General features: G+C 39.9%; 3 protein-coding genes across 3 annotated transcripts; 1 reads left to right on the top strand and 2 right to left on the bottom strand.

Moving 5' to 3' along the window:
• Window positions 1–1764: 1764 nt before the first annotated feature.
• Window positions 1765–4165, bottom strand: kics2 (KICSTOR subunit 2). The gene is made up of 3 exons (XM_079183581.1): window positions 3726–4165; window positions 2803–3091; window positions 1765–2703 (listed from the first exon to the last, which is right to left on the bottom strand). The coding sequence occupies exons 1-3, from the start codon at window positions 3964–3966 to the stop codon at window positions 1884–1886; spliced, it is 1350 nt and encodes a 449-aa protein (XP_079039707.1). The 5' UTR covers window positions 3967–4165; the 3' UTR covers window positions 1765–1883.
• A 3210-nt stretch (window positions 4166–7375) lies between these two features.
• Window positions 7376–14131, top strand: tmem19 (transmembrane protein 19). Its single transcript, XM_079183578.1, has 8 exons — window positions 7376–7586; window positions 8448–8600; window positions 8976–9089; window positions 12016–12153; window positions 12236–12312; window positions 12460–12637; window positions 13338–13547; window positions 13758–14131. Exons 2-8 carry the CDS (start codon window positions 8471–8473, stop codon window positions 13916–13918), a joined length of 1008 nt encoding a protein of 335 aa, XP_079039704.1. The 5' UTR covers window positions 7376–7586; window positions 8448–8470; the 3' UTR covers window positions 13919–14131.
• Window positions 14132–14446: 315 nt separating this feature from the next.
• Window positions 14447–27434, bottom strand: LOC306714187 (tetraspanin-8-like). The gene is made up of 8 exons (XM_079184144.1): window positions 27291–27434; window positions 20139–20201; window positions 19846–19965; window positions 17438–17512; window positions 17238–17333; window positions 16367–16477; window positions 16102–16185; window positions 14447–15294 (listed from the first exon to the last, which is right to left on the bottom strand). Exons 1-8 carry the CDS (start codon window positions 27345–27347, stop codon window positions 15223–15225), a joined length of 678 nt encoding a protein of 225 aa, XP_079040270.1. The 5' UTR covers window positions 27348–27434; the 3' UTR covers window positions 14447–15222.
• Window positions 27435–27655: the final 221 nt, after the last annotated feature.

Consider the following 27655-nt stretch of genomic DNA (forward strand, 5'->3'; position numbering starts at 1 on the left):
AAATGTAGTTTTCAGTGACGTGAATGTTGGCTGTGCTGTCACGGCGATAGGCTGATGTGCCAAAAAAAATAAATTAAAAAAAGCTGCTGTTTATAAAAACCTGTAAAAACAGAAGTCCAGACCTGCTGTACGGGAGGAAGAGGATTCTAACCACCGCTGCTGTACGGGAGGAAGAGGATTCTAACCTCCGCTGCTGTGCGGGAGGAAGAGGATTCTAACCACCGCTGCTGTGCGGGAGGAAGAGGATTCTAACCTCCGCTGCTGTGCGGGAGGAAGAGGATTCTAACCACCGCTGCTGTGCGGGAGGAAGAGGATTCTAACCACCGCTGTCATTTCTTTCTATCGTTTCTTCTGCTGCTAAGCTCACGAACAGCTGGAACACGTCCAGCTGTTAACGAATGTCCTGCGACTGTTCATCTACTGAATGTGAGGCGAGCGGACGCGCTCGACTGTTTAAACAGCCTTCTTGTGTTTTAGTTGTTTTTATATAAAGGGGGGGGGGGGGGGGGGGGGGGGGGGGCGGAGCTTGGACACAATTTCTGGGATGGATGTATGATTTTGTTCTTGTTCGTTGGTGTGCGTGTGTGTAGAAGAAGTGTGTCTGTTCCTGCTTGTTCTGCTTGTAAGTGCAGCAGCACTAGAATAGTGAAGTGTGATGGATAATTCATGCCCGCCTTGAATGCCACAACACGCCAAGTGCAAGTTGGGGAAAAGTGCAAAAAGCGCGTGTGTGTGTGTGTGTGTGTGTACTGGTTTACCTGCTTATGAAGTCACTAGTTAACCTTAAACTATCACAATAAGCTAACAGGGTGGGGCTTTGTGTGTAAACGCCCCCAAAAAATAACAAAAACACTTGAACAGCACACTGAATGTGGCCTCCAACGGGCTGGTAACGTGTGTGTGTGAGACGTGCTGAGGTGTGTGTGTGTGTATGTGAAAGTGCCTTTTCTTTTTTTTAATCCGTGTCTTTGTTTGTGTGGGGGGGGGGGGGGGGGGTAAATCCACTCACGCATGTCCTGAACGAGGAGCAGCAGCACTCTGAATGAAATAAGCATAAAGTGTTTAGTAGATTACTGAATTATGAATTCTAGCATTAACCCGTTGTGACTCTGCACTTTGATGTCTAATAGGATGCTGTACTCGGCATGAAGCATCAGAACATGTTGGTGCATCTTAAAGCTCAAAGTCGGGAGGTTTTGCTTTTCTTCTTCTTCGAACGTGTTTCACCATTTAAAAACAGGAAAAAGCCGTTTTGTCTGTTCGGTGTCGCCGTATTTGAAACCTGAGCTTCCCCTGAAAAGACGAGCTCATATAGCCAACTGGATTGTATCAATGTGTTGTATTTATATTATAAATAAACCGGAATAAATTAGCATTCAAGTCGTGAAACAGGTTTTTTTTCCTCTTTAAAAATATAAAAATGATAAACCTCCAGATGTGTTCTGTAAACATGTGGTTTCCTTAAACGTTACTAAATGTCATCGAGCTTCACTTTGTCTCTTTAAAAGAGTTCAAAGTCTAAATGTGGGATTTTGAGAAGTTGCTGCGTTATAAAGTCTGTTTTTACACCAATCAGAGATATTAAACTCATAAAAGTCTGTTTTTACAGCTGAAGCCTCAAACATGTTCTCATGAAACAGTAATAATTCATTTAGTACCTCGGTGCAGATTCAGCTGAGATGAACACAGGACCCTGAACACAACACGACATTTCAGACACAATCATCTCAAAGCTTTATTGAAATTGTTCAGCAAATAAAACACAGTTAAAACATTAAAATGAACTTTAAATAGAGGTGCGCGTGTGTTGGTGCATCTCTTTGGTCTGGAATGCAACATAAAAGGAAACCAAAGTGATTCGAGGTGCACTTGTTTTGTTCGCCTCAGCCTTTGGACCCCGGCTTGAGGGTGCTGAAGGGTTTGGAGTTCCGCAGCGAGCCGGAGATCTCCTGCAGAAAGCCCGCGATGTGCACGTCCTTCTCGGACTTCCTGCCGTCGAAGATGACCACCAGCGTGAAGTGCGGCTCGGGCCGCGTCAGGTAGTACGTGCTCTGCACCTTGTCGTCGTAGAAGTGCACCACCTTGTCCAGCGCGTTGAGCTCCGCGGCGCGGTCGCCCATCATCATGATGACGTTGGGCCAGTGCGTCAGCGGCCGCTCGCCCGTCGGCAGCGACACCACGGCGGGGAACTGCTCCACGCCCTTCGGCGCCTCCCGGTAGGAGTGCGGGTGGTGGTATCCGTGGCCCTGGAAGCTCTCCGAGCCGCGGTTGTCGAACACCAGCGACACGTTGCTGGCGTCGTGCTTGCGGACGAAGGAGCAGATCTTGCCGTGGTAGTCCGGCGCGGTGCGCGCGGTCAGCGCCCGCATGTCCGCCGGCGCCGCCTGCCGGCTCAGGGCTTCGTGGAAGTAGAAGCTGAACTTGGCGAGCAGCGCCGCCTGGAAGCGCTGCAGCCACGCGTACAGGTGCGGCGGCTGCGTGGCCTTCTGGGACTGGCCGCCGAACAGGTGCTTGCGGGTCTCCTTCTGCCGCTGGAACAGCTGGCCCCAGGCGGTGAGCTTGGAGCTGGCGCCGTGCAGGCTGAGCAGAGCCGGCAGGAAGCGCCACTCGGACACCTGGACCTGGCAGCGCAGCAGCTGGGTCACCACGTCCACCTCCGTCTGGAAGCCCTCCTCCACCCGGCCCAGGATCGGGTGGTGGAACCTGGAGGGAGGAAGAGGAAGAAGAGGAGGTCAGCAACACAAACACTAAGGCTCCAGATGTTTGGTGTCAAACTGCTGCACACAAATAACAATAGTATACTTGGAGCTGTATTTGTGCAGCACGGCCTCCAGCGTGGTCACCAGCTCCTCAGAGTTGATGCTCTTCTGGCTGCCCAGCGAGTGCATCTTCTCGTACAGGTCGGCCATCTCGGTGCGCGCCTGCGTGAAGTGGCAGAGCTGCTCCGACAGGTGAGACAGCAGGTCCTCCAGGTAGGAGGCGGAGCCTGGCTGGCTGTGACGCCCCGCCGTCATCACCTTCCTCAGCTCGTTGTACAGAGACGTGTAGACGGTTCGGATGGAGTCCTTACGGCTGAAGAAGCTCTGGCCTCCTGGAGGAGAGGAGACAGTTCACATCCTCCAGCATTCGTGTGCTACAGCGCCGTCTGGTGTTGGACATATGTATTTTTATTTTTCCTCCTCTGTTATTAAAAGTTGTCGAGTTTTGTCTTTTAGGATGAAAATAAATATATTTCCATTCCAATATTTAATTATTTTGATATAAATATATATTTTAAATTATATTTAAGCCATAAAAAATAAATAGAGCCGTAGAGATAACATCAATGGTATTGCTATCTTTTTTACTTAAGTAAAATTACTTCTTTATATTAATAAGTATAATATAGAATACATTTATTAATGTATATAAATAATATATTTATATAAATATATAAGTACAATAAAATAATAAATAATTTACTTTTTTCAGAACTAGTATTTTTATTTAAGTAAAAGTACTTCTTAATATACTATACAATAAATAAATGTATATAAATATAATATATAATTTAATAATATAATTTATATTATATATAATTTAATAATATAATTTATATATATATATATAATTTATATAAATAAATTAAGTACAATATAATAATATATATTATTTTACTTTTTGATTTTTATTTTGATTTAAGTAGAAGTACTTCTATTATTATCATCATTTATATTTATTATTACCCATTTTCTGCCCGAGGAACGTCATGTGGTGGTACACCTTCTCCGCGGCGGCCAGGTGAGCCAGAGCCGCGAGCAGCGCGGTCCACGTGGCCCCGCCGCTCCTGCTGCCGTCCTTCTCCTTCTCCACGTAGTCCTTCGCTCGGTCGAAGGAGAACATGCCGAGCTGCGTGAAGAAGCTCTCCAGGGTGGCGCGCTCGCGAGGAACGGGCCGCAGCTCCTCCACGGCCTCCGATGACGTCATCGAGGAGAGCTAACGGCTAGCCTGGTCTAAGGTAAGAAAAGACCACGAAAACACGCGTTTTACCGACATCTGTTACAGTATGGATAGAAACGTATGTCTCTTCGTGATTAAGACGTGAACAAATACTTCAATATGTACTTAAAATGACAACGTTTGATAAGAAACTGTCTGTGTCCAAGCTAACCGGCTAACTGCACGACGCCATGTTGGAAACAGTGGATGTAAATACTACGGCGATCCAAGAGTACCAAAATAAATGCGTTTCGATTAAATGTATGAATCCCACAGCGGGGAAATATGCAGAATAACCGCAGCAGAGTGGATAATCCAGACTAACAAGAGACATAAGTATTACAAAATAAATAAAAACAAGTCTAACAAATAAGTAGTCAAACAGAAAATGTATATAATATTAATATAATATAATAAATACGTCAAAAACAAATTGTATGCAGCAATATTATTTTCTAATGTGTGTAGAGAAGTGAAACTACATTTGTTTAAATGTGTTCACAAAGCTCAAAAATTAGGTATATGCACTAAACAACTGAATGTGCATTTATTAATGAATGAAAACTCATGAATCTCAGTACAAACATACACATATACTGATCTATATCTAAATACCAACATTAAAAAAGGAATATCTACCGACAGACAAGTATCTGAACACATGAAACAAATCTATTGAGATAAAGTTGTGCAGCTCTTCTGTCTGAATATTATATTCATTCCACATAATCCCCTCCTTTACATCCTCAGCGCTCTACACAATGTGTTCTGTGTCTTTTTATTGGATCCCTGAACATTTGTGGTTTTCTGACTTTGCCCGGAGGCGTTTTTTCACCGAGACCATTTCTGAGTAAAAAGGCTTTGAACCCAAAATCAAGTTCTGAATCACATCTTTCCAGGAACGTATACTTTCTACATTATCAGATGATGTTTCAGCTCCGGCTCTCAAACCAAATCAGCAGTGACGCTTGATTTATCCGCTTCAGCAGCAACAAGCAGTCGATTCATCTCAATGACATTCTGAACAGACGCTCATTATATCTTCAGTTAATCACTTAACATGAACCCCTGACATCTCTTGCAAGTTTAACTGCAGCCAACGATTTATTTATCATGAATTCTGATTAACCGATCAGTCATTTTTTATTTATAAAATGATTTTAAAGCGTCCGAATGTGTTCGTGCTGCAAGAACCCAGTGAGGTCAGAGCTGAGTGATGTAACGGCAGCAGAATGAAGCAACCTGCAATACACAGAGTGTTGGTGGAGGTCTGCAGATCTCATGGGGATTATTTATGCAACTACATTTCCCATGAGTCTTTGAGAGATGCATGCTATTCTCTCTCTCTCTCTCTCTCTCTCTCTCTCTCTCTGTCTCTCTCTCTCTCTCTCTGTCTCTCTCTCTCTCTCTCTCTCTCTCTCTCTCTCTCTCTCTCTCTGTCTCTCTCTCTCTGTCTCTGTCTCTCTCTCTCTCTCTCTCTCTCTCTCTCTCTCTCTCTCTGTAGGGGTGGATCTCTGCTCCCCTTATTAAAAGTGTCTTCATAATGAGCTCACATCATATTTCCTCTCGTCCTCTCGTCTGCTCGGTAGGTGGAATCCTCTCTTTCCTCACCTCTCATGTGTGTCTTCATGTTTTTTTGTGAGTAATTTAATTTGACCTGAATTATTAGTGGTCATTTATAATCATTTCTCTACCTGGTAACACATTTCAGGTCATGAAACACGAGATGTAAACTTACTTAAATCTGCAAAGTCTGATATCAACCACTAAAGACCAACTTCATTGAGTAAAACAATGTTTTCAATTAAAATAAATCTTCATTCTGGTTTTGTCTCTACCAGAGACGTATACGGCGTCTCTACGTCACTCCTCCTCAGTCCAGATATGGTCACTTCCTGTGCACTGGTTGCAAACATAATATACTTATTTTAAGCCAAACTATGATGTTTTATTAAACATAACCAAGTAGTTACGTTTTTTATTTTAAGTTACACCGTTAGCTACGTTATTACTGCGACAGTGATGTAGTGCTGTTGTCTGGTGAAGCTCAGTTTATTGGAGACAACGTTGTATATTCTATAAGATCGTCACATGTTCCTCTGAGAACCTCGTATCTCTAAATAACAGATCAGTTTTCAGCTTTGTGACGATGCGTTTTCCAGCGAGAGGCTTTTTAAAGAGTTTATTTAGCTGAAGCAGAAGAAGAAGAATGATCCTCAGTGGTCCTGAGGGGATGAGATGGCTCCACTGTGGGATGAGGGACGGTTGTGTTGACAGAGCTCTGCTTGTTGCTTTGGTCATAAAAGTAAAGTGTGAACATTAAAACCCTCATGATGTCGGCTGCAGCTCGTATATCTTTTTGGTGATTCTCACACTTGTAGGCCGAGCGGTACACACAGTACTACATGTTTAATGTGAATGTGAGGAGCTTTTACCTGGTCCTGAACCAGTCTCAGTGTAGTCCTGATCCTCTATCAGACCTCCATCAGTAAAGAGACCATCAGAGAGAAGATGGTCTGTTTCTATAGAGTTATTCTTGATGCTCGTCATCGGAGCCACCGGGTCGGATTCTGGTGAAACCAGATGAACTCATACAGGTTCACCAGAACCTCCTTCAGCTCAGAGTCCAGCAGAGACCGGTCCACCGTGGACAGACCCAGATCCTCCAGCAGCAGCGTCTCCTCCTCCTCCTCCAGGAGCAGAGCTTCTCCTCTCTGCTCCTCATAGAATGGTGAGCCCTACGCTTCAATATAAATGGATGAGATGTCTCCATTCATATCCCCGATAACATCAAATAACTACCGCTTTTATATAAAGAGAAGAACTAATTTGACAAATAAATAAATTGATGGTATTTAATTATTTTTGTGCATATTTATTCATTTTTAAATTAACGTCTACATTTATTTGATAATTGAGGCTTTTTTCTACTTTTGTTTCTTCTTTTTTTAAATATTTTTGTATTATTGTAATGCGAGCTTTGGTCCTCCATACAGAGTGATGCCTCCACACATTATCTTTATTCAAACAATGTTCAGTGCCACACAAGAAATGAGTATTTAGTTAAATAAGCCATCAAAAGGTCATATAACATATACACAAATGTGTTTCCTTCACTTTAAAGCGGTATAGTTTGGATCTACACAAAACCAAATGTAATGTACCAGTAATGTATTTATTTATATATTTTTATTTATTTTATAGATAATAATAATAGCTCATTTAATTATTATTTTCCTCCTTTTAATCTGCTGCTCCACACTCCAGCAGGTGGCGGAAATGCGCCTCTGAGCTGCTTTGCCGACCGCCAATAAACACCAAAGAAGAAGATGGGCACCTCGCGTCACGTGATGTACCCGGAAGTTGTGTTTAGAAATCTCTTCTGGGGGGCGCGGCTCTGTCACGTGACATGGAGCCTCAGTCGTCTCGTTCTACTTCGTACTAAAGATTTGATTGTTTTAGTGAATATAGTTAATAACGAAACACGAACTCTTGGAGAAGATTCAATCAGCCGAACTGAAAAATACAAAATAAACAAAGTGTTAGCTAAGTTAGCTCGCAACGTAACGTTAACGGACGTTAGCTAAAGCTATGCAACGATGGCTCCGGTGAGTTCAACACACACGCGTGTTTTATTTAAAGTTGTACCTGTTAATGTGCTGTAGACTAAACTAGGTTAACTGCTACATACACATTAATGCAACATAAACATAACATCTTACTGCACTATTAATACCATAACTACTATTTACGGTGTCTAGTTGTTATTGTAGTTTATTCTGTATGTTCCGGACTTCTAATGCAATACTTTGTATGCATTTTTTATTATTAATATCTTAACATTCTGCAGCAAACGCCAGGAAAAACCTTTTTGGCAATGAATGTTATTCTGATACTTTGACTAAAGTAAACGTGTGTAGATATGTAATATATATAGATATACACATAATATAACATACTTTACATAGGTATAAAGTGAAGGTTTACATGCAGTGTGTGTGTTGCTCTCTGTAGTAAACACTGTTTGCTGTGGTTCAGGCTCAAAAGAGAGTTTTGTGCTCATAAGTCTCAGATGATTCTTTTGCAGACAGAACTGGATATTTGGCCCCATGACTCCACTAGGACGGTGTCTCTTACTGCTCCGTGTGAATGAGACACAGTGGAAGCAGATTAAAGACAACCAGTTGCATTGAGGCAGATTCACCCTCTTTATGTGGAACCAATCTGAAATGGAGCCGTGTTTCCTACGAGGAAATAAACAAGAACCACTCGTCACTCCGGCCTTCATGACATAACGAGGAAAACTCTGCAGAGCGAATATAACTTCTAGCAGCTTTTAAAAGGCGTCTGGTTCAATGAAACAAGGAGGAAGATAACGAGATGAACAAACATGAGATGAAGAGATTCCCTTTACTGTCTGGAACTCGCCCGCTGATGTATCTTTGTATCTTTGTATCTGTGTCCTGCAGCTCCGCTCTGACCGTCCGTCACCATGAACTCTGAGAGCGACGTGCTGATGAAAGAGTACATCAACATGATGACCGATATGATCGTGCTGTGCGCCACTCTGGCTCTCTCGCTCTCCTTCTGGGTGACCTCCATCATCATCAGCAGCTACTCCGGTGAGTCCGGTCCGCTAACGCTGCGCTTTGTTCAGCGGTGACTCTGTCGCCCCCTGTGGTCTACAGCGGTAGTGTCTCTGAGCACCAGAGTCTTTAGGAAAGCTCTCATGTTACTGCAGCAGGTCTGACAGTCTGACCCCTCTCAGTCCTGGTTCTGGTTCTCCCGTGCCTCCCTTCTCTACGTCCTGGTCTCCAGCAGCGAGGTGTCGGTGTCACAGATGTAAATAATATCGCTGGAGTTAAAGGAGAAGTTGTCTGTTTGTAAGGAAACGGTTTGAGAAGCTTATTGAACATCGCAAAATGTCTGAACTCTATAACTACGTCGTTCTGAGTTTGTTTGTTTGTTTGTTTGTTTGTTTGTTTGTTTGTTCTCAGGGACTCTGCAGCCTGTGTCGCCGTGGCGATGGTTGTTCTCCATCTTGGTTCCCCTCATGCTGACGATCCGAGCGTCGAAGAGAGGAAGTCTGAGCTCCACCGGAGCGGCGGGAGGTGAGAGACGCTTAGTGTGAACAGAGGAAACCTCGTGTTTCTCTCATCCTAAAGAAGCTTTTTGCACTAAAGACGTTCAGTGTTCATAGAAACAACGAGAAGAAAAGCAGATAAAGAAAAAGAGAAGTTCTCTATCCACACATCATGAAACACCGGTAGACGTTTACTGCTGTCACCGCATTACAGAAGTAACACTCGTGTTTCTGTTCACGACTTAGAGACGTTTAAAATATATTAATATATAATATTATATATTAATATATAATATTAATATATAATATTATATATTAATATTATATATTAATATATAATATTAATATATAATATATAATATTAATATATTAATATTATATATTAATATATAATATTAATATATAATATTATATATTAATATTATTTAACAGAAATAGTGAAATATTGTTTCTGTGCCAAGAAACGACTTTAAGTGTTTAAACTAAGACGAGCGGCTGAACTCGCTGCAGCACGACTAACGGCTTATGTTTCATCTTTTAATAATAATATCTGATTTAATTTATTCATTTTAAAGGTGGTTAGTGTTTGGAGGAAGAAAGATTAATAAATAATCAAAACAACAAATATAAAACAATTTAGGACATAAAAGAGAAAACAAAACAGAAGATTTAGTTCTCGACAAATATGCAAAAATAATTAAATACGATTTGGCAAAACATAAAAATAACAGAAAGGAAAAAAATATAATAAAATATAATATTGTCAGTAATGACAATGACAGGGAAACAAATAAACGTCATAATATAGTATAAATGAATAATATATAATACTTTACTTTAGCTGCTCCCTGAATCTGAAGAGATAATAAATAAACTCTATTCTTTTTATTCTTTTAGTTCATAACTGGAGTGTTTGTGGTTCTGTGAGCTCAGACCAGCGTTGGTCTACGTTGTCTTCGTTGGTCTCCGTTGGTCTTCGTTGGTCTACGTTGGTCTTCGTTGGTCTTCGTTGTCTTCGTTGGTCTTTGTTGGTCTTTGTTGGTCTTCGTTGGTCTACGTTGTCTTCGTTGGTCTCCGTTGGTCTTCGTTGGTCTACGTTGTCTTCGTTGGTCTCCGTTGGTCTTCGTTGGTCTACGTTGGTCTTCGTTGGTCTTCGTTGTCTTCGTTGGTCTTTGTTGGTCTTTGTTGGTCTTCGTTGTCTTCGCTGGTCTTTGTTGGTCTTTGTTGGTCTTTGTTGGTCTTCGTTGGTCTTCGTTGTCTTCGCTGGTCTTTGTTGGTCTTTGTTGGTCTTTGTTGGTCTTCGTTGGTCTTCGTTGTCTTCGTTGGTCTTTGTTGGTCTTTGTTGGTCTTCGTTGGTCTTCGTTGTCTTCGCTGGTCTTTGTTGGTCTTTGTTGGTCTTCGTTGGTCTTCGTTGGTCTTTGTTGGTCTTTGTTGGTCTTCGCTGGTCTTTGTTGGTCTTTGTTGGTCTTCGTTGGTCTTTGTTGGTCTTTGTTGGTCTTCGTTGGTCTTTGTTGGTCTTTGTTGGTCTTCGCTGGTCTTTGTTGGTCTTTGTTGGTCTTCGCTGGTCTTTGTTGGTCTTTGTTGGTCTTCGCTGGTCTTTGTTGGTCTTTGTTGGTCTTCGTTGGTCTTCGGGCGTTTTTCTCGTCAGCTGATGAGTTTAAACTCGTTAACTCTGAACCGTGAGGAGAGTTTGAGTTCCCAGAACTTCTTCAATCTATTCGTGTTTTATTGAGTCTGTGACGTTAATAACATGAATTGATTTGTTTGGTCGTCGTGTTTGTGGGAAAAAGTCTTAATTTGGACAAAGTTCAGTGACGAGATGTTTCTGTTATTAAACACACGTCAGTGTTCTGGATCTCTGAACGTCACACGTTTACCTTATTTATCCAAATGACTGATACATAATGAGAGCAGTAATAATATCAGAGTCAACAGAGAAACCGATACTAATAATAACAACACAGTGGAGCTAATAGAATGAGAATAAAGAGCAGTTATCAAAGTCGTCCTACGGAGGATGCACAACAAATGTCAACATACAAATATTTAAATTAAGAGCAAAAGATAAATAATAAACGCTGCAAGAACCCAGAACTCAGTGTTTAAAGCAGCAGACTGACGCTCTGACGTCGGGTCAGCAGGAAGCGTTTCTTGGCTTCATCGGTCCGACTGTTTAAATATCGTTCTGTTATAAGAGCTGAGTCTCTGTGGTCTCGGCCCAGCTGGTCTCTCCAGTAAAGAGAACTCTTCACTTCTGCTTTTGTCTTCTGAATCTGAACTTGAATGTCTGGGACTAAAAGCTGACATCACTGCTGTGAAGAGAACTATTCACCGTTAACGTTAACGTTAAGAGTCGGCTATTTAACGGGCAGATGAATGAAATGAATGTTCTCACTGTGACGTTCTCACTGGACACTAGATGAGTGTTTTCACTCTACAGCAGCTCTTCTTCTTCTTCATCCGCTCTGATTACATCTAACATTTCATTTGACATTAAGAGCGTTTCACTGTTTCCCTGAAAACAGATAAAGTTCATTTAAAATCTCTCCTTCAAGTCCGCTCTTTGATTCCGTGACGCTGGAAATGTGACTTCATCTTCTTTAAGTCTGAACCTTGAGACTCCGGACGATGTGAAAGCAGCTCGAGCTGATATTTTATATTTATTCTATAAATGATGCAGAATAACTGCTTCATGTGACGCCGCTGGAATCAAAGCAACACAAGAAAAACCTGCACAAAATGTGCAGCAACGTGAAGTTGTTTCAATGCAGCGAGATTAACACGAGACGTTAGAATAAAGAAGATTATTCTAAAACAGATCTTTTCTCGTCTCCTCCGCTCGTACCTCGTACGGGCGAGACAAGGAAAGGAATCAAGGAGGCATGAAATGAGACTGTTGTGTGCTTGTAGAATGTTTTTGTTTAGTCCTCTAACGTGTTGAACTCGTGTCTCAGCTCTGCTCGTAGGATTCGTGCTGACGATGGCGAACTACAGCTTCTTCTCCGCTCTGCTGGCGTTCTTCATCACCTCCTCCAGACTGACCCGCTGGGGAGGAGCGCAGAAGAGGAAACTAGACGCCGACTACAAAGAAGGTGAGAGACGGGGGAAGCCGTGCTCGCGGTTTTTATGTTTTTTTAATCCATTCAAAGTTTGAATATTCCCGTTTGTGTTCAGGGGGTCAGAGGAACTGGATCCAGGTGTTCTGTAACGGAGGAGTCCCCACAGAGCTGGCTCTGCTCTACATGATCGAGGTAACTGTGTATAAGTACAATATGTACCTCTGAGATGTAGTGAAGGAGAACGTACAGTAGAAGTAGCTTGAGTTAGTTTGTAAGCGGAGCTTCTGCTGATGCAGGTGGTGGTTATTACATGTTAATAACTGAGGACTTGTGTCTCAGGTGGGTCCCGGTGAGATGCCCGTCGACTTCAGCAAACAGTACACGGCCTCCTGGATGTGTCTGTCTCTGCTGGGAGCTCTGGCCTGCAGCAACGGGGACACCTGGGCGTCGGAGGTGGGGCCTGTTCTCAGCCAATCACAGCCCAGACTCATCACCACCTGGAAGGAAGTCCCGGCAGGTGAAGACGAGTGTGCAGCCGCTGCTGAATACAGACTTTATTTAATCATAATAGAAACGAGATTTATTTATTTAAAAAAGCTTTACAAGATAAACAAATCAATCAAAAACACAAGAAGTATAAAAACACTAATGTTAAATAAATACGCTTTTAAAAAGGGGGAAATATTTAAAAGTAAGATTGTAAAAATTAAGTTTTGAGCGGTTTATTTGGGGCGAGATTTTAAATTCGACTTGTAGAATAAAAAGGCTTTTGATGAAATATTATAATTTTAAGCTTCGTTTTGGTTGATTTTTCTTTATTTAGATGAAAGCGTTTGTCACACGTGGTGTGTTAAAGGACCGTAGGAAAGATGAAGATCTGTTGATAATGACGGTTTATACAGCTTCTAGTTTTGTTTGAAGGTTGTTTCAGGATATCTTTTGTAACGTTTGTGATTTAATATTCAGCTGAGAGTCAACAAGAGTTAATTTATCTCGTTAGAAGATCTCTTCATGCTGTTTACAGCCACACAATGTAACCGATACAAACAAACCGCATCAAGCTGTTTACGACACACAATCCGCTGTGTCATCAGTTTAACTTCTTCACAGCCTGTGATGCGTTCAAGTGACCTAAAGCTGCAGGTTTTCTTATGTTCAGAATGAATGCTTTGTAAATGTGCGTTTGCTCAGCGGGGTCTACTTTCTCTCCGCTCCAGGAACGAACGGAGGCGTCACCACCGTCGGACTGGTCGCCAGCTTCCTGGGCGGGCTGGTGGTGGGCGTGGCTTATTACGTAACGCAGCTGCTGCTGGTGGACGACCTGAACCTGGTGAACCCCCAGTGGCCGATCATGGTGTACGGGGGCGTGGCCGGGCTGCTGGGGTCGATGCTGGACTCCTTCCTGGGGGCTCACATGCAATACTCGGGTAGGAACACGTTATTCGTCTTTATAATCGATAAAGATATTCAGAAAAATGTTGGTTTGTTGGTTAAAAAACTTAAAATATTGTGACGATGTCTTTTATATAATCTGACTTTTCAAAGATAATTGAGCTCCGTGTGAGTCGTCTGTTGATTAGCTTCTTCTTCTTCTTCTTCTTCTTCTGTGAACTCGGTGACCGTCCTCTCGTCTTCAGGCTTTGACTCGAGCATCGGGAAGGTGGTGAGCTACCAGTCGGCCACGACCCGGCGGATCTGTGGGAAGCCGATCTTGGACAACAACGCGGTGAACCTGTTCTCCTCCGTGCTGGTGGCGCTCGTCCTGCCCGGGCTGGCGTGGGGGATGTGGCCTCAGTAGAGACTCGGACGCTCGTCCGTGTGTCGATGCGTGTCGGACGCTGAAGAGACTCCGAACATTTAGGCTGGTTTTTATATACTTCTAGTATTGTCACAGCAATAATTTATACGGCGTAATGTTTCAAATGATCCTCAGTCTACAGTTTAAAACGACTTCTCGTGCATTTAAACAGCTCTTTCCTTCCACTGACTGGTTCGTCAATAAACTGGTTCATTCTCAGTCACGGCTGTTTTGTGTGAATCTGTTGGTCGAGAAAAGTCAAAGTATAGAATGTTATTAAAAAAGCCATAAGAAATCTACTCTAGAATATCCCAGCTCTGACCTGGAAGCTGCAGACTGTACAGCAGCACCTCGTGATGACGGGATACTTGATGTTTAGGACACAAAATAATTGAATTCTTACAGTAATCAGGTGCCAGTAAAAAAAAGCAGCAGCGACATTAAACCACTTAAAGGCTTTTTATAATAAAAACAATCAAAAGGTAATAATTCATTGAACAAAATGGAGTAAGATATGAAATTCGAGGCTTATTGTTTCACACAGGCTGAATGATTTTATTCTCACATCGAGTATTCACGATGGAGTCGCGTTAAAACAGGAACACAACGTCGACCTGCTGAGGGTCACAGAGCAGCAGACACACCGACAGACGGAACTCTATGTTCTGTGGAAGCTTCCAAAACAGATTAAAACACAAATCCTTACATTTCACTGGAACAACACGTTTGATTTCAGGCATATTTCATGTGACTAAAGGACAGAAAACAGCAATAAAAATAATTTAGTACAAAGTTTGGCTAAAATTTTAGATTGCGCGTAAATCATTCATGTGAGATACTAATGACATTTCTATATTTGTAATCATATATAACCTTATTTGTTTTTATATAATGGGCTTCCATACATAAGACAACACATTTTCTAAACTGTTGTTCTTTTAGGCCACAATGGGGATGGAAACATTAACTATTGTTTAGCTTGTTTAGCTTCGTTTTGACAAAAAAAATACAAAATAGAAGTTAAAGTTCAAAGAACACGCTGATATTTTGGGAATTGTTTTTTTCTAATTCTATGTTATTCATTCAGTTAATTATAAATAGATTTACTCTCATTGGTTCATTTTACAGAGTTTTAGATGTTTGCACCAGGCTGTGTGTTAATGGCATCAAACGTCACCAAAGCATCAGCGTGTCCCTCCACAATAAAAGCTCAGCTGAGGTTACACAGCGCTGGGCTAATGGGCGCTGCTGATTGGCCTCTGCCAGGCAGCGATGGGATGGGGGGCGGGGCCACGTGTGGGCGCTCAGGCGGTGGTGGCGCTCTCCTTCCTGCCAATCTGGCAATAAAGAATCATGGCGAAGACCATCCCGAAAATCTGGAGAGAGAGAGAGAGAGGAACCATATTAAAGACCACTGAAATGTAATTTAGTTAAGTTTTGTCTTTAGTGAAAACACTCTATTTGTAATATATTATTAAATGTTGTATCCTATCGCGGCTCGGCAGCGTTCTGTGCAGCTTCAGGTCTTAGTTCTGTTCATAAAGAGTAAATATTAAACATGGAGTACCCCAGGGGTCGACCCCGGGCCCCCTGCTTTTCCATAATTAGATTCTATTCCCCTAAAATAAAAAGGATGTTTTACCTAAGTACAAGCAGCAATAATACGATGTATAAATACTATGCTGCATTAAACTTGTCACGTAAAGGTACAAAAGTATTAGCATCAAAAGCACTCGGCCCATTCCCGAAGGATATAAATGATATTGGAGTAAAATTCTTTAAATGTTGCACACAAGGTGGAGTTAATCTATAACAACACATCATACTTTATATTTGTTCTTTATGTGTTTTTGTTAATAATCTGTCAGATAAATATTCACATCCTGAGATGAAGTGGAGTAGAAGTATAAAATAGCATAAAATGGAAATACTTCAGTAAAGTACCTCAAAATGACGAGCTAATGTTGTTTTTACACAGAACGTTTTATTATATTTCACCTCATCCACAAATATGGCTATTTAGCGTATAAATACACTCGTTAAACGTGTATTTCTAATGTTTTGTGGAGTACTTTGTATTGCATCTTCTGAGTTGTGGTTGTGGCTCCAGGAAATATATTTGAACTTTGAGCAGCAGTTTCTGGTGTGTGTGTGTGTGTGAGTGTGTGTGTGTGTGTGCTCACCAGCAGAATGGCGATGGAGAAGGCGATTCCCAGCACCACCTCCATGTTTTTCTCCATCAGCTCGACGATTTTGGTGGAGCAGGGCTGCAGGAACGAAGCAGGAAATCATCGTCACGCGTTTCTATGTAACTGATGCACTCGCACCAACACTGTAATCATACATACTGTATGTTTTACTGTAATTACACTTTGATATTAAATATCTACATCTTAGAAACTCTTCAGTGATGAATATTCACAGGTTTAAGTGAAGTTCTGGTCTCACCGTTTGGTAAATGGCGGCGGACTTGCAGTCCGACTCGGTGGCGTTGCAGCGGCACGAGTCGGGAACTTTGGTCCAGTCTGACGGTCCGTTCACGAGACCGCAACACTTGAGCTGCAGCGGAAACACAACGTGAGATCTCGGCTGTTTGCTCACTGATCATCAGCAGCTCTTCTACACGGAGCAGCTTCTCCACAGCTCAGTCCAGACCACAACATTCAGTTTATTCAGGAAGAACACGCAGAGCAATCTGAAGCTTCCGCACTTCATCTTCAGGGCATCAAACGTTCAAACTTGATCCTGTTTCAACTCCAGTTATTCTAGTTTTAAGTGATTCATTTGCCTTAAATAACAATTGCTTTATTCATTAGTACATTTTTTCTTTGTCTTGGGGTCTCCATCCTGCTCTGTGGATGGAGACCCCTCTAGTGCGTCTCCATCCACAAAGATCAGTTCAAGTTATTTAAAGTTCTCCTAACGTCTACATAATAAACAGAAACACATTTTTGGAGACAAGTTAGAGTTGCTGTTCTCTGGTCTTTGAGAGGGAAGTGATACAATATTGTATTAAAAACGTAAGTAGTTCATATAGGACCTGTGATCTTGATGAATCATTCTCACACGTTGCTGATTTTTACCCTCAAACAATAATTTAATCACTGATTTCAATCATTCCTGTGCTCAATATTGGTATTTTATACCTGCTCAAATAACTATGATTTTGAGGAAATTTAAAGTTTCCTCTGACATAAACTGTGTCTCTCTGTTTGTGCGTGTGTGAGTGCGTGTGTCTCTCTGTGTGTGTGTGTGTGAGTGTGTGTGTCTCTCTGTGTGTGTGTGCGTGTGTGTGTCTCTGTGTGTGTGTGTGTGTTACCTCCGTCTGTAGTTTCTCCAGGTCTTCCTTCACATTCTCAGGTTGTGTTGACAGCGGGGTGAACTTTTCCAGACGCTCCTTCACCCAGTCCTTCACCTGCACACAGACAAAATATGAATAAACATAAACATAAAGTGTGATCCTCCTGACAAACCTACAGGAAACAGGAAACACGAGGAGCGCATCACTTCCTGTTTTACCTTCTTCTCCTCCACGGCTCCCAGGATGCCGAGCGCCAGCAGGAGGATGAAGATGACGAGGAGGCTGATGAAGAACTGAGGATGAAGAAAAACGTGTTGTTACATGAAGATGATAAATACTTCTGTATCAAGATGAGTTAAAGCTAATTTATTGGCATTCATTTGAAAAAGCTTTATTTACATCATAACTCCATATTAAAACTCTTTACCAGGATTCTTCTGATGGCATACTATAACAAATATCACACTGTAGTGTTCCAAAAAATCATTAAAAAGTTCATAAATCTTACATCAAATAGTAGCAAAAAAGTCATTAAAATAAAATATTATGTCACAAAAAGCCATACAAATTTGTCATTTGTTAAAAAAGTCGTTAAAAAGTCGCAAAAAAGCTGTAAAAAAGTCGTAAAAAAGTTGCAAAAAAGTTGTAAAAAAGTCGTAAAAAAGTCATAAAAAGTAATAGCATACTATGTCAAAAAGAAATCACAAAAAGGTCATAAAAAAGACGTAAAAATAATGTCAAAAAAGTCATTCAAATAAATATTATGTAATAAAAAGCCATAATATATTTTGTTCAAAAAGTCGTTAAAAAGTCTCAAAAAAGTCATAAAATAATATGTCAAAAAAGTCATAAAAATAATATATGTCATAAAAAGCCATAATATATTTTGTTCAAAAAGTCGTTAAAAAGTCTCAAAAAAGTCGTAAAATAATATGTCAAAAAAGTCATAAAAATAATATATGTCATAAAAAGCCATAATATATTTTGTTCAAAAAGTCGTAAAAGAGTCACAAAAAAATAGTTAAAAAGTCGCAAAAAAAGCCGTAAAAAAGTAGCAAAAAAGTCATAAAAAGTAATAGCATAGTATGTCAAAAAGGAAATCACAAAAAGGTCATAAAAAAGACGTAAAAATAATGTCAAAAAAGTCATTAAAATAAATATTATGTAATAAAAAGCCATAATATATTTTGTTCAAAAAGTTGTTTAAAAGTCTCAAAAAAGTCGTAAAATAATATGTCAAAAAAAGTCATAAAAATAATATATGTCATAAAAAGCCATAATATATTTTGTTAAAAAAGTCGTTAAAAAGTCGTAAAAAAGTCGTAAAATAATATGTCAAAAAAGTCATAAAAATAATATATGTCATAAAAAGCCATTATATATTTTGTTCAAAAAGTCGTAAAAGAGTCACAAAAAAATAGTTAAAAAGTCGCAAAAAAAGCCGTAAAAAGTAGCAAAAAAGTCATAAAAAGTAATAGCATAGTATGTCAAAAAGAAATCACAAAAAAGGTCATAAAAAAGACGTAAAAATAATGTCAAAAAAGTCATTCAAATAAATATTATGTAATAAAAAGCCATAATATATTTTGTTCAAAAAGTCGTTAAAAAGTCTCAAAAAAGTCGTAAAATAATATGTCAAAAAAAGTCATAAAAATAATATATGTCATAAAAAGCCATAATATATTTTGTTAAAAAAGTCGTAAAAGAGTCACAAAAAAATAGTTAAAAAGTCGCAAAAAAGCCGTAAAAAAGTCATAAAAAGTAATAGCATAGTATGTCAAAAAGAAATCACAAAAAGGTCATAAAAAAGACGTAAAAATAATGTCAAAAAAGTCATTCAAATAAATATTATGTAATAAAAAGCCATAATATATTTTGTTCAAAAAGTCGTTAAAAAGTCTCAAAAAAGTCATAAAATAATATGTCAAAAAAAGTCATAAAAATAATATATGTCATAAAAAGCCATAATATATTTTGTTAAAAAAGTCGTAAAAGAGTCACAAAAAAATAGTTACATAGGCATACTATAACAAATATCACACTGTAGTGTTCCAAAAAATCATTAAAAAGTTCATAAATCTTACATCAAATAGTAGCAAAAAAGTCATTAAAATAAAATATTATGTCACAAAAAGCCATACAAATTTGTCATTTGTTAAAAAAGTCGTTAAAAAGTCTCAAAAAAGTCGTAAAATAATATGTCAAAAAAGTCATAAAAATAATATATGTCATAAAAAGCCATAATATATTTTGTTCAAAAAGTCGTAAGAAAGTCGTAAGAAAGTCGTAAGAAAGTCGTAAAACAGTCGCAAAAAAGTCGTAAAAAAGTTGCAAAAAAGACGTAAAAAAGCCGCAAAAAATTCGTAAAAAGATATAGTATAGTATGTAAAAAAAAAGGACATTAAACTTTCATAAAAAGTCATTTGTCAAAAAAGTCATTAAATTTAATATTAGTCTGTCCAAAAGTTATAAAAACTCATAAAAAGCCAGAATATAGTTTAAAAAGTCATAAAAAAAGTAATCAAAGTCGTATGTAAACAAAATACATAAATCATAAAACGTAACATTATACAGTATGTAAAATATATATATCTATACGGTTGAATGGATGAAATATAACTGGTACCATCAGCAGCATGCAGCGGTTCTCTCTGATGGCTCCCCAGCAGCCCAGGAAGCCGAGCACCATGATGATCACCCCGATGGCGATCATGAAGTCGATGCCGGGAATCGCTTCACTGGTGATCTGGAGAGAGAGACATCATCTACTGAATACCATTCTGATCGTATGGAGGTAAACTGATGCTAATGCTACGTCTCAGGAAGTCACAGTCACTATATTTCTGAACATTTGTTTCATCCTCATATCTAAACTTCTGCACTGTTTCAGTGATGACGTCAGTAAACTGAGAGTCTCACCAGGTTTCCATCTTTGCTGACTTTCAGGTAGATGGCGACGCCGAGGATGATGCAACCGCTCAGCTGGAGAGAGAAAGAGATGAAATACAAAAAGTTCAGCATTATTAAGTTAAATCAATAAATATGTGTGTGTTTTCTTTCTACCAGTCATTGTTGTTGTAATACTCATTCTGGCCACAAGAGGCTGCACCACTACCTCATATTCTCAATGGAACTAAAAGCATTCATGTCTTCTTCTGGGTGAGTTTTTACTCCTCCGTGCACTCTAAAAACTCAAGATACAGATATTTATCTTCTACCAGGTCTGTAGATGAAGAAGTCTGGAAGGAAACATGAACATCTTTCATCCTTTATTAAGGTATCTTGTGTATTATATGTCCGTACTCGTCTCTGATCTGTTCTGTTGATCAATAAATCAAAGTCCATCAGACTGGACCAGAGGCAGAACAAGCAGCTCAGTATCGGGGATCTGGATCAGGAGGATCAGGACTCCCTGAGGACTACATGGTGGAGGCTGAGGACTGACGAGCATGACATGAATTATTCAACACTGACCATCAGCCATCAATTAGCCGACACAAACACGCTGCTGCTGTGAATCATCAGCAGAGAGAAGACAGAGCCGGAACCAGAAACCAGAAACCAGAAACCAGACCACATCGTCACCACGGAGACAAACAGCAGCTGATTTATGTTCATTAAACGTTAACGCACGAGACGCTGCTCCACCCCATAATGACTGAACAAAGAATTCATTTTAAGTCTTTTAATGGCATGTTTCCTTCATGTAAAGTGTCCTTAAGTTACGTATTAAATTAAGCAAAACCTTATATTCAAATTAAGTAAAATCGTGGGCTAAACCTAAAAAAAATATTAGATTTTACATTTTTTTAATGAAAATATTCATTAGTTGCACTTCTAAGCTTCCATACTTGATTTAATTTAATGTTCATATTTTCCATTATTTTCCAATGTTTATGCCATTGTTTTATATTTCTGAATGATATTATTTTAATGCTATAAATAAACACTAAAGTCTACAGTAAAGGAAAGTATGATGGATGATTCATTCAACTTCTGAATGAACGGAAACAGACATGACAAAAAGAAAGAGTACGTCACCTCTGTGCTCACAATAGTAGTGCACACACAAACACACACACACACACACACACACACTGCCACCACACCCTGAGCCAAGTTGTACTCTCAGGCTGAATAAATAACAGCGTTACCAGGATTTACTGAGTCACATCCACACAGCACACACCTGACCAGTGAAACCAGTGAAACCACTGACGCCACTGTGATTTGTTCTTGTTTGACCAGCAACAGCTTCAGCAGTAATGGAAGAAGTATTCCGGTGTTTTACCTAAAGCTCAGGTTGGAAATGTATTTTCATATATATTGAAACGCTCTATACATCCTGACAGCAATCAATAAATCAAACGCTCTGGCTGCTTCACGTGTTAAAGCTGCATTCTCTCTAGTGTCCACCAGGGGGCGACTCCTCTGGTTGTATAGAAGTCTATGAGAAAATGACTCTACTTCTCTCTTGATTTATTACCTCAGTAAACATTGTAAACATGAGTTTATGGTCTCAATCTCTAGTTTCAAGTCTTCTTCAATACAGCATGATGTTCATTTAGTAAATGATGGTCCATTTAGAGTCAAACAGACCATAAAGCAGGGGATGCTTTAGGGGCGGGGCTACACAGTGATTGACAGGTCTCTACCAGAGCGTTGTCTGGTCTGGCGGTTGTTCGTGTTTTCGTCTAAAACTTGAATCCTTTTTAATGTGTTTTCACTTCATGACAAATTAATTGTAACATTTTGATCGCCTAAAAATGTCTCATTCACATTTTGTTGTTCAGCTCCAGAAACAACCAAACAGAGTTATTAGTTGGTGTCAGTTGGACAGTTCAGAGTGTTTGAATAACAAACAAGCCTGCTGGTGGAAACACTGAGCTTGAAGAAAAGTCCTCCATTATTCTGCCGACTCTGCTGGTTTGTTGTTGACACATCGGCCCTCATGAAATAAACCAAAACTGCTCCGACTGTTTCGGATCATACCGGTTTCACAACAGATTTAAAATAACTGCTTATATTCTGCTTTACTCTTTACTCTTTGGTTGCTTCGTCTTTGTCTTTCTTTCTTTTTCAATTAGTTAATAGTCAGCCGACGACATCAGTAAAATCCTGCTTTAACATCAATGTGTGATTAATGATAATCACACATCGACACACTTTTACTGAAGGAACATTTTACAGTAACAGAGTATTTGTAATGTGTGGTATTAGTACATTGAGCTAAGTACAGGATCTAAATACTTCCTCCAACCTCAATCACTGGATATGAGATTGCCCTGTTGAGGAGTGATTCATCGCTTCTCTTCTGTTTCATCACTGGAACAGAACACCACCCATACGAAGCCGGTGTTTTCATTTACAGGTGGTTGCCAACAGTCACAGGCCAAACAAACACTGAATGAAAAGCCTCCGTACAGAGTTGTGGATCGTTGTTATCACCTAAACATCTGCATAGTCAAAGCTGTGCGATTCAAACCTGCGTCACTGTAACAGCAACATGAACACACACAGAGTTGAGAGTGAACCTGCAGAGCAACATAGCAGCACAGCCCTCAGCAGGTCTGTAAAACAAACACACCCTCTGATCCTCGGGATGAGAAAACGATCAATATTACAGTTGATTAGGATTACAGTTGATTAGGATTACAGTTGATTAGGATTACACCTGATTGGGATTACAGTCAATTGGGATTGATTGGATTGGTTAATTATGGATACAGCTGACAGGATTGAGATTAAAGTATCAGTTAATCAGGATTACATCCAATCCAGACTGTAGTAGGTTTGGATGACAGTTGATCAGGAATGTAGATAGTTGGGATTTTAATTGATTTGGAAACAGTTATTCAGGATTTGAGCCGATTAGGAATCTACCGGAGCAGGATTACAACTGCTGAGTCAACAGATTGAGGATAAAAGATATTTAGGAATACGATTAATCAGGAATACGGTTGATCACAGTTGATAAGCATTAAAAGTTAATTTGGATATTGACGAATCTCGATTACAGTTAATTACTTTAAGAGTTTAGAAGGATTACCGCTCCAGTATCTTCTTCCTGTCTCTTTAACTTGTCTCTTATTGTTTGTTTTTCTTGCCTTGTGTATAACTCAGACTATAGAAATACATTTTACATGTTTGTGTCTGATTGTACAGATGTTCCCTGAGCCTTTATGTCCCTGCTGGGTTCCTGTAGATGCACTGTTGAGATCAATGTTGTTCACCGCACACCAATTGTTTCTCCTTCTTGGGTAATAACTAATAAACTTTGTGATAATAATAGTAATTACAAGGTGCTCGTTCTGTCCGTTGAGATAGACTCATTCCTCAGCAGTGACTCAGAGGCAGCGGGTAACATGGTAGTAACAAGTCATTGTGTAACCGAGATGCAAACTGATCTGCTGGATTTGTTGTAAATCCATCAGACCAGCGAGCAGACGAGACGGTGTCATTACACAAAAAACACACACACTGAATTACAGAAGTGATGCAACCAATAACAGGCAGGTGTGTACAGTCATGAGCCCACTGAGCCTGTAAAAGACAACCCACTGGGGTTGGGCCCTGGTTGAGGTCTCCCTGGCTCAACAAGCATTACATTTAATTCAGACACTATTTTTAGAAGGTTGTAAAACTCATGGTTGACAGTTGGACATCAATATGAACCAGACTGGAACCATAGACCGTATATAAGAAGTGGACATAGCCACCATAACGTCACCCATTAGTTTGTAGACTGCTGTTTTGAAGCCACGAGTTCGGCATTTTGGCCGTCGCCATCTTGGTTTTTGGCCGTCGCCATCTTGGTTTTTGGCCGTCACCATCTTGGTTTTTGGTCGTCACCATCTTGGTTTTTGGCCGTCACCATCTTGGTTTTTGGCCGTCACCATCTTGGTTTTTGGTCGTCACCATCTTGGTTTTTGGTCGTCACCATCTTGGTTTTTGGCCGTCACCATCTTGGTTTTTGGCCGTCACCATCTTGGTTTTTGGTCGTCACCATCTTGGTTGTAAGTAAATGCTGGAAATGCTGAAGTTGATAGTTTTCATTTTTGAAATAAATTTGCTTAATTGCTCATTTCTGCTCACATATTTTGACTTTTTCATCTCTTGTAATTAAATCAAAGAACCAGTTTAAATGTGTTTCTGAGAGTAAAATAAGCAGACCACAGCAGTACTTTGACTGAATACATTTAGTTTGTATGCATTTAGTCACGGTCCACCTGTGTTTTGCTGCAGTGCTAAACATGTTTTCTCTCTGTTAAGATCATCTATTTCCTGCGCGGGAATGGTCGGTGAACGCAGCATCTATTATTCATGGAGTATATGAGCACTCTGCTGCAAGGCGTTAATGTACAGAGACAGAGCAGCAGATAATTGGTTATTTCCTGACCATTAAAGGCCATAAAAGCTCTGCTGTGTGACAAGACGTCCGCATGGTTAGAGCACTTTACTTTATCTGTGGAGAGTTCAGCCACAGGAACAACAGCAGATGAAGACTTAAAGATGCCAAGAGGAGCAAGAAAAAGTCAACAGTTATACCAGTTGATAGTCAGATGTCTGAGAGGACTACTCTTTATGTCTGAATAGTCTCTTCTGCTTTTATAGTGTAGAAAGTCTCTCTACGAATAGATGTTATTTAGTTTAGTAGATGGAGAACAAAACGATGCTCAATGGTTCAACTGAAAGAGACAAAGATCCTCTGAGCAACAGTTGAATAAGAAGAGAAGAAATCAGCAGTCATTGGTGAAATAAACTGGAAGTTTAGATTTAAACAGGAACAGCTTCCTGTTTCACAGTTTCACAATAAAAGCAGCCTGGAACAAGCTGGAATTAACTTTAGCAAAGCTCTTCTTCACAGTAGAAATAGAAGGTTAGTCTAGAGTTGTTGGAATATCAATGTAAATAAATCATCTGGTGTTTGAAATATAGTTATTTTATCTGTTAGAATAGTTATTATTGGAGGAAAGAAGAGAAACATCAATATAACAGCAAATAAGTGGAGATAAATAGATCTTTTCCAACAGTGTCCATGTTTGTTCCTCTTTTTTTAGCCTTCAGGAAGCATCACTTAGCATCTAAAAGCTACAGCAGAGCCACTAGTTAAACACTTTAATAAGAGCCCTGCCCCACCCTTACCATCATCACCATCATCATTAGGTAAACACATCATGTCCACCATGTCCGCTGAGTGGGTCAAATCAAGTTAACATTGATTGAACATCATTTCTGGGAACATGGACTGAAATAAACTCGGCAGGCAGCCGGACTGACGCTCAAACAGCAGGAGGTTTATTTTAAACAGCTAAAGGCCAAATAATATTTCTGACAGTTGACAGAAAAACAAGGACGAGATGATATTCGTTCCAAATAGTTTGATCGGTGGTCTTTATAAAAGCCGATCAGAAGAGTCGATCAAATGGCGCAAAAACGTGCAAGACTTTATGCGCCGCTAAAAGAGAATGGAATATGTTGTAAATCTGTGATACTTTCTACTCTCTTAAATCCAATAGGCTTTAAATAGACACAGTGATCGGTGATCATATCGGTGATCATATCGGAGATCAATGATCAGCGATCGGCCCCAGAAATCCTCATCGTAGCACCCGTACCGTTATTGTTAGATATTAATCACAATTCAAGCAGAAAGAGAGAGAGAGAGAGAGAGAGAGAGAGAGAGAGTCAAGTGGACCAACAACAAGCAACGTGATTGGCTGAGAGACCAAAGAAAACACTTGTCCCCAAATATTCCTCTAAATCAAGACAACTAGTGGTTAAGACACAAATAATGAAACATATGTGAGAACGAAGAGGGTTTACGAGACGGCTGAAGAAGCCGAAATTGTTCAAATGCTACATTAAAGTAGCATTGCTAGCTTGTCTTCTTGTAAGATAATCATTGAGGAAGCGGGAGTAAAACTAACACGGTAATGTTTGTAAATCAACATGCTGTGTCTTTATATTTAATCAATTTAAACATTTTAAAATAAAAAAGTGATGACTATGTGTTAAAACTTGGAGGAAGCCAACCTCCCTCCAAAATATGATATGATACCTTTTTCATTATCATGCTAAACAAAGCTAGTTATTGCTGTTTTGGAAGCTTCCTCTTTTTAACCTTGTAGCTTAGCATACGGACTTGAAGGAAGGGGAAGCTGCTCGTCTATACTCACAAATATAATGCAATTAAATTAAAATCCAAAGTCGTCTGATTGATAATCTTTGTCTGTCTAACTGCCCCCCAACCACCGCCTATAATAATGTGAATGATAACAAGTGCATTTCTACAGCACTGGTACAACAAGTGTTGACAGGTTTGTGTTGAGCAAGAACATAGTTTTAGATTAACCGACCGTTTGGTGTTTAATGGGGGAAGTCTCGAGCAGAGAATGTGGGGAAATACGGATACGTTAGCTAATGTTTGTGGGTTTTTAGTCCAACTTGTTGACACGTAAAATGTTAACGTGGGCCGAGGAGTAACATGAGGCTGCAGATGTCAGACGTGATATGAGGCCGAGCGGCGAGTCCACGCCCTGAAACTGAGCAACCTTTTTGTTCATTGGGGGAGGCAGACACACAATGGAGAGCCCACACAACCTGTTTGACTCTACTGAACGGTTGAATGGAGGAACAAAAAGAAGAGAGAGGAACTGCTCTGCACAGAAACAACTGAACAATTAAAGGTTTAATGAACAAAACTAAACACATAGATTGAAAATAGATGAAATTAGACAGACAGACAGACAGACAGACAGACAGACAGACAGGTAGACAGACAGGTAGACAGATAAAAAGTTAAAATACAAAAGAGGAAATAAGACTTCAAACTTCTGCTCAACTTGAGTTGAGTAAAAAATATAATATAAGTCTAACAGTAACACATCCATAAAATGAATCCTGCATCACAAAATCCAAACAATTAAAGTGAGAAAACCAAATAAACCCCCAATGACAGAGACTTAGAAAACTCTCGGAAACAAGAATAACATGATTTAAAGACATTATTAAGATGTGATGATGTGAAAGAAAATTCTTAAATGACAATGTTTTGTTTTTCAGACTCACCCAGAAAAGGAGGTTGAAGAAGAAGAGGAGGAATTTGATGCATTTATTCACAGCCATGGCTTTATCTTTCTTTTCGTCCTCAGCGGCTTCTTATCTGACTCTTGACTCTCGACAAACACTAGCTTCCTTCAGAACGGAGAGACTCCCTCAGGCTGGTAAACAGAGCAGCCTGCTCTACCTGTTTACTCTTCCCTGAGGGTGCGTCCCTTTTTTTGCCCATCCTCCTTCCCTTTCCTGGTCCCTCCTCTTCTTTATTACACCCCCTTATCTCCTTTCCCCTTCCTGCTCCTTTCCTTCTTTGCATCCTTCTTTCCTACCAAATAAATTTCTGTTGGGCTCGAAACCGACAGATTGCAAATCTCTCG

This window comes from Pholis gunnellus, assembly GCF_910591455.1.
Source record: "Pholis gunnellus genome assembly, chromosome: 22".
Lineage (NCBI taxonomy): Eukaryota > Metazoa > Chordata > Actinopteri > Perciformes > Pholidae > Pholis > Pholis gunnellus.